The following is a 10,645-nucleotide window of genomic DNA, read 5'->3' on the forward strand; positions in this document are numbered from 1 at the left end:
CGAGGACAAACGGCAGAGATGCTCGGGAACCGCAGTCGCCCGGAAATGTCCAAAAGTGCCTTATATCTCACTACCCTAGTCACAGCTCGTTGGTCGCCGTTACACCAATCTAATGGGTTCTCTACACATGCCGATGGTACGACTAGTGTTGTGAACGATCGTTCAACGCAGTTCTTATATACATTATTTGGATCTATCTTGACGTTCAACACCTCCACTCTTTTCGCCTTATTCGCAGAATCAACTTCTACCGCGGAAGATGGACGGAGCCTTCTGTGATGCAGGACGAGCTGGGGCAATTTCTCGTCCATTGGTTGAACATATCTCGTACGAACTCGACTTTGCCTTTCGGCTAATTCAGTGACGATACACATACATGTCGGTACGTTTCCACCATCAACACCATGATTCTTGCCAATCGACCACTGCTTCCAATGCCGTCTATATCTGGTTGAAGTGGCATTGGGAGCGGTAATGGGCAAACTTGACTGGGCTGCGCGCAGGTTGAGCAAGCTCCGAGTCAAACTTAGTTGATGCACCAATGTCTCGTGGAAGGGTGATGCAATTATTACGGTTCGTGCTCAGCACGCACACCTTTTTTTAAGCAGACATATAAGCCGAGGAGAAGACAAGTTTTATCGGCAAGCCATTATAATGTGTTCGCTATGGAAAATTCCATCACTTTCATACTAGCTTGCACCGCCCTAAATGAATTTGGAAAATTTCCATAGTTGAATTCTGTGATGCTTACCTATTACTTGTCGCTATACTTCACGGTGAAGTCCCGAGTCAACATGATACCGCGATCCTTGTCCAAGTTCTGCAATATGATCTCCTCGCTATTCGAATCGGACGGCTGGCCACCAATATAAATGGCTTCTGTCGAGGAATTGCCTACCGAAGCTACGTGGGCGCGTGTCCCCTGAACACTTGTGCTCCCCGGAGAGATTTCTTCCCCCGCAATACGAATGTTATACTTGGAGGGAGCATCGAAATCGTCCCCCAGGCTTCGATCGATGGTGCCTGTCCGCTTGCTGTTGGTACCAGGCACGGAGAGTCCCGTGCGGCTGTGCCCGCGTTGGCCGTATCGATCGTAGCTGGGGTAGTAGCCCACTGAGCTATTGATCTTCAGGAAACGTCCGACGAGAGGCTTGAGAAACGAGGCACACGCGGCGATGATACCAATGTTGAGTTGTAGGCTGTTGTTCGTGTTTGCACATATCATGTAAGTGAAGGGTATCGTGGCACGTTGAATGATTGGCCCATAGGTCTGGAAGGGGGTTTTCTTTTCTACTGTTATCAACTTACTTTTGCCAAAAATGGACCCAGTAGTCGAAGATGGCGTCTGGGTCGCCACCGGTTGTGAGCATGAACACGGCCTTGAGAATGCCCATTAGGACAGCACTATCATGAGTTTGGTTAGTTTCTAACGAGCAGGCTTGCCAGAACTATGGGAAGGCATCGGGACTGGTCAGCAGAGGCAACCCACAAGTAGCCGAGGTTGAGAATAGCAATTACGTATATCCGTACCCGAAGTTTCATCTTTAGGGTCCAGATAATAGGAACAGGTAGAGCGCCGAGACAAACGTCCGTGAAGATATGGCACGCTAGGTATTCTCCTGTTAATACTAGGTAATTCTTGTTGGGTATCGGGGAGGATAGAAAAGCCTTACAGATATTCCAATACACGAGATTGACGAAGACATTAAAGTCGTGACATCTTGGGTCGAATGGGTTCATCCACTGGAATTCCCACCACCCCGAATACGGGGTGCAGTAGACGAAGAGCCAAGTAATAGCCTGGATAGAGTACGCTACAACAAAGCCTGCGATGAAAGATTAGCATTGATTAGGCCGGGCTTGGTGGAGGAAGCATCGAAGGTGTGGAAGGGGCTTAAAGGGAAGGGTTAAAAAAAAAAAAAAAAAAAAAAAAAAAAAAAAACGAGTCCGTACCCATCACCGCGTAGAGCGACCATCTGTACCATTTTAAGTCTTTTTGAAGCCGCAATAAACTAATCGCCATAGATACTCTGAGCAAACCCAAGGCAAAGCCGTCCGATATCACCGTTTTCCAGAAAGTTATCTTTTCGAACTTTATCCGATCTTCCACCGGTACGACCATGCCATGGCGCCCGAGGCCGTAGGGTATCTGAAGGATTAAGCAGATCCATGAAGCAAGCGCAAGAAGCTGTTAATATTTTCTCGCAATGTCAGTACCCTTCTCCCGGCCGAATCAACAGGCACTTTCAAACATGCGTATACTTACAGCAGAAATGATGATAAGCGTATCGTCGATGCCGAATGCCTTGACCATGAACAGCCGGACATAGACGCGCAGGGAGACAAAGGCGAAAGCGATGATATGGAAAACGCCAACGACGCCTACGATCCGGCCCGCATTGCTCGCATTCACATACTCAGGAGGGAATTCATCCATGGTCAAGGAAAAGAAATGAAGAGAGGCTACCAGCAGCTCGGCATCGTTCCGGATCGGCACTCTCTGGGGTAGATTAGACCCTGTTTAATAAATAAAAAAGGATTGGCATCGTTTCTTCGTATATCACTTACTTGGCCCCTGCCACGCATCCACTAGCTTCCTCCTGGACGCCGTTTTCGTGGTGGGTCGGGCTTTTTACTTGGTAGTCTCACCGTCTGAGGGTCGTTGGTGGAGTTCCGATGGGCATGGTAACATCAATGGGCTCCACCAGGGGCTCTACTACACCTACTCCGTATGTTGGGGCTGCACGAAATAAACTGGGCGTAGTTTAGATTAGAAAAGCCTGGAGATAGAGAGATCAAGAGATTCGATCCCTGACTTCCGCAGGAGTTGACAAGGGCAAGGAAAAAAAACCCTGGTCTGATTCCTGCATATTACGGAGTAATCCCATGTGAAGAATACTCCATTCACCTATCACCTTCCAATCGATAACTTTTACAGGGTTTTGTTGCGACTAGAGCAGGGGTGGCAATGGACACCAAACGACGAGTCGGACAATGCCCCACAGCCAGGGGAAGCAAGTTCCACTTCGTATGGGGCTCTCCATTATTCCCATGTACTTGTCAACCTCCATGAATTATCAGAGGGAAGTTTGTGCTCGCCGTGGTAGTCGTAAGGCCGTGAGCACCTGTTCTACTGGTAGGTCAGAGTTCAAGATTCTCGAAGAAATCTATCGACGCATAAATATCAATGTGTAAACGAAGTACTACACTATACGATAGATTAGAAGTAGGACACTTGCCACACTTCCCCCTACATTAGTCTATGAAGTAGCGCAGGACTTCAACATACACTCTTTTAAGCTGGCCTCCTCTTCGTAATGAACTCCAGCTCTCAAGGAGCCAGGCTACTTCGTATTGACTTTGGATGCTAGGGTGGTATTCTTACACGCGGCTTCATGAGGTCTTAACTGGGAATTTCTCCGTTATCCACCCGTCGCCATGTAGTCTCGCAGTTGACAGTGTTGTCCATGTACTCAGCTACCTCTTGTGAATTGGGCCCGTCTATGTAGTCGTTCGTAATCTCAGCAATAGTACCAGCAATAGTACCAGTGACAGATGGCAGAGTGGGCCGATTCCGGCCGATGAGGAAGTGGGAAAACCGCCGCAGGCGACCTGGGGTAGCCAAGAAGGAATCCTAACCGAAATATGCTAATTTCTTGTGGGGGTGTATCAATGCAGCGGGTGTTTATGGCCCTTGCGGCCCGGAAAGAGCGGCGGGAGAGGAGGTGAGGCACTGTAATTGTCACTTCCGCTTTTGAGAATAAATGTCTTATAGTCACCCACACCAATGTAGGATATGTCTTTTCCTTCCGTCAGCGCATGCAGCCACAAGCACCTTGTTACCTCTAAAGCACGACCCGATTCAAATCCAGACTTTTCTTGGACGATATGCATAGCTATAATATTTGTGCGAGTGTAGGTCTCGTGGCCTCGCTTCTCGTTCGCGGGGTCGTAGCCAGGCCAGCCTGCTGCAATAACACGATCACTCGCGACGTCGTCGTCGTGGGGGGCGGCGCCTCGGGCGCTCATGCTGCCGTGTGGCTGCGAGACCACAATAAGACCGTGGTTGTCGTGGAAAAGGCTAACCAACTCGTGAGTTAACCCACTGTTTGTTTGTGATTTGTTTCTCACTTCGGAATTTTCCCCTTTTTATTCTTTCAATATTCACTCTTATTATTCCATGTTGCCTGTTGCTTACTTGGAGCCTCGGGCTTTTTAGGGCGGCCATACGGATTCATATATCGACCCTGATACCGGCAAGGCCATTAACATCGGCGTACAAGCGTGGATGGAATACAAGAATACCTTCGACTTCCCCAAGCGCATGAATGTGTCTACGAGCGGGTCCATGGAATTCACGACACTTGACTACAAGTATATTGATTTCAGGTCCGGCCTGCCAGTTACCAACTATACCGCACCCGGACCCACGGACATGTATCCCGCTCTTCAGCGATATCTTGATGTCCTTTTGCAGTATGAGGACATGCTGCTCCCGGGTTTCTTCAATTTCCCCAAGCCTGAATCTATCCCCGAAGACCTTCTCATGTCTTTCAGTGACTTCGTAAAGAAGTACGACCTTGGAGCTGCTGTGCCCCAGATATGGGATTCGACGGCCCAAGGACTTGGTGACACGATGGACGTACCTACTTTGTTTGTTATGCAAGCGTCAGGTATTCCTATGGTCCGTGCATTGCTTGGCCTTGGTGCTGCTGCTGTCCCTGCCTCTGGGCGCCTCTATGATCTCTTCGAGAGCATTGCTACCTTCCTCGGCAATGATATCTTATATTCGAGTACAGTCATCTCATCGACTCGAACGAACAGGGGTGTTTCCTTGAAGGTGGCAGGTGCTGACGGCAAGCTGACCTGCATCGAAGCCAAGCGTCTGCTAATTGCATTTGAGCCTACTATGGAGAACCTACAGCCGTTCAGGCCTGACGATACTGAGAGGCAGGTCTTCAGTAAGTTTGGCTACACTACTGTTTATGCTGGCCTTCTTAAGCACCCATCCCTTGAGATCGGCGTCGCCTATTCCAACAGATTACCCGAGACTGGGCCTAGCAACTACACCATCTTCCCCCTGCCTTCTCAGGTCGGCCGTTTCGACTACATTGGTGGTACCAACAACATCTTTCAGTTTACAGCTGTTGGAACCAAAGACGACACCCCTGAGAGCATGCAGCAGCTTATCTCCCAGACTATCAACACCTTGACTGAGGCCGGCACTATTGCTGCATCAGAGGGCGCCCTCACCTTCCCTGCCTTTGCGAACCATGGCAAGATGCACCCGCGGGTTACTGCCGATGACCTCCGCGCCGGTTTCATCCAGAAGCAGCTGGCCCTCCAGGGCCGGCACTCCACCTGGTACACTGGCGCAGCCTTCTCCGCCGGTTTTTCTACTGTTTTGTGGGAGTATAATAACGTGCTACTTCCCGATGTTATTAAGGGCCTATAATAGCATTGAAGGATGATTGCCTCAGTTTCACTTGTCCCTTAATAATAGTAGCAAGAGCAATGGCTAAAGTTACACTTTTACTCTTCTTAAAGTTTATTAGAACGATATAAGTTTGTGCGGGTTATTTTAAGTAATATATTTTATTTTCTTTCTCTTTTTTTTTTTTTTTTTTTTTTTTTTTTTTTTTAAACTAGACTTCGAATATATAAAATATAATAAGGAAGTGGGTTACTCATGTGACATGCTCTCTTTGCTCTGAAACCTCGTGCTGCGACCGACAATCCGAGAAAAACGCCGAGGCCGCAAGGAGATATCGCTCGAGGGGGGGTTGGATCTGGAAAATGTCTTGATACCACCTGGTGAACTAGGTTCCCAGAAAAGACTTTGACTGGCTACTGGCTTCACTTCAACGGTGCGGTGAGCGCCAGGAACGCGTTCATTGTTCTCCTTGTTTTCGGCGTTGTAGGCGACATCGGGAATGTGCTCGTGGGCCTCGTCGTTTTCGGTAAAACGATCAAAGTCGGGAACATGTTCGCTGGCCTCGTCGTCTTCGGTAGGGGTAGGAGCGTATTAGTAGTGCCTCCCCCTAGGGCGATCGTTGTGTGAATTTTGATTCCGAGGAGGCCAAGTGGTAACGTCAGGTCACTAATATCGTTCCTTGAGGTGTGTTTCACGTTCTTTCTCGAGCATCGAAATGAAAAGAAACCTGTCAGTTTTGATATTTGCAACCCATGCAATTGACCTGTGGCTTCGCAATTCATCCACCCAATGGAGTCACGCTGAACGTTTAATACCCGCTCTTCCAAATTATTCTCGCGGAAATGGAAACGATCCTGTGTAAGGTGGGACGAAACAAGATCATTTTCACCTGAGTGAAGCCCGGCTGTGAACGTTCCGCCAATGTGACCGTGCAAAAGGCCGATTGGTAAAGTGGGCAAGACCGAGTGCATTAATCGGGCCTCCATAGCGGTAGTTGCAGGGATATCTATGCCGGGGACGTTTGTCGCAACTAACAGCGTCTTGCCGACAGAGCCGTTTCGAGGTCTGTGTTTATACTGCGTACAGTTAGCTGGCTAGGAACCGGAGGAATATTACGAAGAGTTGGCTGTGGCGCTCAGTAGCAGACTGAATGCCCGTCACCGCCTCTACTGGGAGCCTCTGGCCGAGTGCCACCACCTTGGGACCTGTGGACTCCAGTCTATCAATTATCCTTTGTGTAAGGCAATCAACTAATTGAGACTTACCAAGTCGGGGTTCTCTCGGCGCATAGTAATCTGGGTAGGGACCTTGGCAGCACAACTGAGCACACCTCGAACATATAACTGATGATAAACATACACGTTGGTAGAAGTAAGAGAAGCTGACTAGATAACACTTACTAGCTAGGCCATTTATCGACGATCCCGCGGGGTTCGTAGCTATTAAGAACCCTGCCTCAGACAGGATTTACTTCGAGGTGTATTGTACCTATCATGTGATGAAGTATGATGAAGTGCCCCTTCATTTTCCCTATGAAGGACCATACTGTTCTGGCGCCTGATGTTGCCAGAGCCTCTTGCTTATCCGAGTCACATTCCCGTGCCCAGGGTTCGGTTGACACTTTTAGCTTGGCACCATTCTCCCACTCCATCAAATAGTTACCAGGGCCTTCATCAGTCTCCCTGACTCCTCATTTACCTGCCATTTCGTCCCCATTGTCATCGAAGTGCCCAGCAAGTCTGTCATCTGGCAACGAGGGCGCCTCTCTAATGACCGACCCTGCGCCTGCTAGGTCGCTGCCTGCTGTTGAATCTGCTAGCCGGGGCATCTGGGTCCCTGGAGTTCCCATCGGCATCACGAACAGGACCTGCAGGATCTGCTTGATTCATTTCCCCCAGTTCCGGGCTGCCGCGACGGCAACTATCCCTACCCTTCTCATCCCCATCGTCATCCTCAGCTGCCTCTCTTCCCCCTGCATGAGCGGGCCTCGTCAGGGAGCAAGCAGGTTGCCCACAAGTATTAATCTTCTCGCTGGTTCGGCAATCGTAACGTGGAGCCAGTCGGTGGACTATGCAATGGTATTGATCTGTGAGCAAGCCGTAGGAGTGCACACCGAAGGCTGAAAAGAATGGAATTTTAGCCTTGCATCCCGTTGAATTTCCTAAGTGCGAAGGGTAGAATGTGAGCAACAGCGGTGCCCCGGGTAGCAAGCAGATTGCCCGGAAGTTTTGTCCCCCTCTCGCGACTTGGGCAACCGTAAGGCGAAGCCAGCCGGTGGATTACTGGTACGTCTCGAGAATCCGTTGACGCATTCGATAGGGGATCTCGCTGTCAATTGCACAATAGGCGGGCAATATCGACGGCCCAAGTGGTCGGGTCTGCGTGCCCGCATCCTTCCAGAGCTCGTCGTGGGCCTTGAAGATCGGGTCGATCGGAATTTCCTTGATTAGAAGGGGGCAGCGACTTCTATGAGCTCAGTATCGTGCTGTCCAGTGTGAATTTGTCCGTTCTGCGGATTGGTATATATCCTGTCGCATCAAATAACCACACGACGCTGATCAAGTTGGAGGTTCTCGCTCTCGGATGCTAAAGCTTCTTTGCCCTTCCCCTCATCACGATTCATCATTGAGGAGCCGCGCCCACATCATCAGCACACTTGTCTTCCGCCAACAAAAACCAGGTCTCAGGGCACATAGGTGGCTCAGTAGAGCCATAGTCCAACTTATATTTCGTCAAGTTATCGCAAGTACGTCGTTGGAGACTGACAAGAGCATTCCAAGCCTTCTTCTGGCGCTTGTATGTACCGACTCTTGCCTCCTTTTCAGTCGGAGAAAGCGGCCGTTTCAGGAGGCGGGTGGAGACATGACTAGTAGGCGGGGAGAGGCTCGTTATAGCTGATGTCAAGTGTATCATAGAATGGTTGGTAATAATCTCTTGGACCCTCTTTTCAGCAACCTTCTGGAGTTTCTCGTGTTCTCTTGTCATTACATCGTGCCTTGCCTGTGTATTGTTCATATCTGTCGTTATCTCAATCGATGACTCCTTGACCAACCAACGATAAAAATTGTCGTAATCTCCATGGGCATCGAAGTATTCGTCAACCACAGTTCGTATGATTTCTTGCATGAGTGGGATTGTATGGGCGATGTTCGATGGTGTGATGGAGGGTAATTCCCTTAGGTCCCTTGCAAGCGTGGAACTAACAAGATGCCAATTACCTCGTTTGACATACCTCAAAATTGAAGCATGGACAAGGCTGTTGCGATCAGTGTACATCGCGATGACTTGAAGAATCTTGTCGAAGTCAATGGCCATATGTTCACATGCATTGTATATGGTCAGGGTTGTCTTGACATCGTCATCCGTCACTGTCGGGTCCCGTAGGGTCCTCCTCGTCCAGTTGGTTTGCTCAATGTTGATCGAATGGTTGATATCCGTCCAATATCGGTCCCAGCCATGTAAACTCTCGTAGTACTCTGTTTTGTACACCTTGGCAGTAGTCTTGAGTTTTTGACATACATGGCTCATATAATCACCGTATCTTGCAGCGAATTCATACCGTCGAAGTTCTGCTAACCTCTCGATCAAGCTCGCCTGCTCTTCTCCGTCGGGGCCGCGAAGGAAGTTCTTTGTATAGATATCCCTTTCGCACATTAGGACAGTTGAGAGCAGCATATTCCTCTCATCGTTATCATCGAAATCTTCCTCGAGGACTGCCTTAATTGTAGCGGTGTACATTAACAGACAGTGTTCGGTTAGTGGTGACACTTTTCTTCGCTTATTTCGTAGTGTCGTATCAGCGAACACGAGACCCCGTCGCAAGCGCCCATCTGTGTAACCCTCGATGTCTCTCTGGGGCGTTGGTACTGGCGGGTTATCAATCACCTCTTCGGGGTAGTCTTGCCCAAGAATGCTCTTCGTCGAGGGCCTGGTTTTCTTGATAAACTTCGAAAGACTCATTTTTGATGCTTGAACCCTGAATGGCAGGGTTCGACGGCGATGGGTTCGACGAAAATAGTGACTGTTCCGACAAAACACAGGCAGCAATCGTTATGACGACAGTAATGTCGATATTCCAAAGCGGTGATGGTTTTGATGAAGATGGTAATCGTTTGGCTTGATGTTGATGATGGTAGTTTGCTGAAAATGGTAGTTCTTTTAAAGAATAACTGTTCTTAATTAGGAAGGGGAAATTTCCTGGTGAAAACAGTTCCCAAAACCAATCAGTTTCTCGGAAAAGATTCGGAAGAATCTACCTAGTCACCAGCCAATCAACGAGGGCTACCTGCACTTTGTCATCGCGATCGTGTACATCATGTTGGAAGAAGTGGTGTGGAGCCAAGCCCAGCAGTGAAACGAGAAAGGGTCTGGCCCAGCCGATTCGGACGACTTTCCGTCAAACTGACGATTCCCAAAGAGGAAAACGCCACATCGATCGACATGACGTTTTCAGTGTCCTAGAAACGGGCAAAACACCATAGAAAAAGAGGCTTTTGCCGACATCGGGTGTGGCGGAATGATCGGATGGAAGAAATGGCACCTTTTTGCCTTTCCTAGTGTGTTTCAAAAAAAGAAACTCGTACGGCACGTCTTTTTGGAAATGGAACTGGAAAGGAGACAGTGGGCATAAGTAGAAACGTTTTTCCGAACTAATTCTTCCATAATCAATGCAATCATGATCGTTCCTTCCGGACTTAAAAAGGTCATAATATTCCAACACATCACGTATCAACGCAGGTACTTGCTAGTCAACAGGAGCCAACTTACAGTAAACCGGACCGTGAGTAGTAAGAATAAAAAGTAAGCAGAGGGTGTGAAATCTTGGGTAGGAAATATTGACAGCATTAGCAGGAGCGGATTGTGAGGAACGTACCGGATCGCTCGAGGTCACAAAGACACGGAGAAGTATCAGTGCATTTTTGTCAGCTGGTGCGGACGAGCACCTTCCAAATCACTCCTAATTCCGCCGAGTTAGATAATGCTCTAAACGACTTCGACTCGTACTGCTTTACCGCTACCATGCTTGTGGAAAAGGGGTTGTACGTGTAGTTTCGCCGCCCACTTTCGGAAGCCTGTGCTCTTATCGAATAAATCCTTCGAGCCGAGCATCGTCGAACCCTAGCCTACTTTCTCGAAGTCTTCATCTACCTCATACAAACCGGGCTTCCCAGAGTAGCCTCCTTTCTCCGTGATACGTCAAAAGAGTGTCCG

The 10,645-nt window shown here is 48.9% G+C and overlaps 3 protein-coding genes across 3 annotated transcripts; 1 reads left to right on the plus strand and 2 right to left on the minus strand.

Moving 5' to 3' along the window:
- Positions 1 to 754: 754 nt before the first annotated feature.
- On the minus strand, positions 755 to 2,437 carry SAPIO_CDS9485 (uncharacterized protein; the record flags this gene model as incomplete). The annotated part of the gene is made up of 6 exons (XM_016790868.1): positions 755 to 1,199; positions 1,309 to 1,404; positions 1,490 to 1,607; positions 1,674 to 1,826; positions 2,041 to 2,188; positions 2,267 to 2,437. 6 exons carry the CDS (start codon positions 2,435 to 2,437, stop codon positions 755 to 757), a joined length of 1,131 nt encoding a protein of 376 aa, XP_016639378.1.
- A 1,451-nt stretch (positions 2,438 to 3,888) lies between these two features.
- Positions 3,889 to 5,455, plus strand: SAPIO_CDS9486 (Amine oxidase; the record flags this gene model as incomplete). The annotated part of the gene is made up of 2 exons (XM_016790869.1): positions 3,889 to 4,092; positions 4,220 to 5,455. 2 exons carry the CDS (start codon positions 3,889 to 3,891, stop codon positions 5,453 to 5,455), a joined length of 1,440 nt encoding a protein of 479 aa, XP_016639379.1.
- A 2,258-nt stretch (positions 5,456 to 7,713) lies between these two features.
- Positions 7,714 to 9,394, minus strand: SAPIO_CDS9487 (uncharacterized protein; the record flags this gene model as incomplete). Its single annotated transcript, XM_016790870.1, has 3 exons — positions 7,714 to 7,875; positions 8,201 to 8,300; positions 8,667 to 9,394. The coding sequence occupies 3 exons, from the start codon at positions 9,392 to 9,394 to the stop codon at positions 7,714 to 7,716; spliced, it is 990 nt and encodes a 329-aa protein (XP_016639380.1).
- Between the last annotated feature and the right edge of the window lie 1,251 nt (positions 9,395 to 10,645).

Source organism: Scedosporium apiospermum, assembly GCF_000732125.1.
Source record: "Scedosporium apiospermum strain IHEM 14462 chromosome Unknown SEQ_SAPIO_0143, whole genome shotgun sequence".
NCBI lineage: Eukaryota > Fungi > Ascomycota > Sordariomycetes > Microascales > Microascaceae > Scedosporium > Scedosporium apiospermum.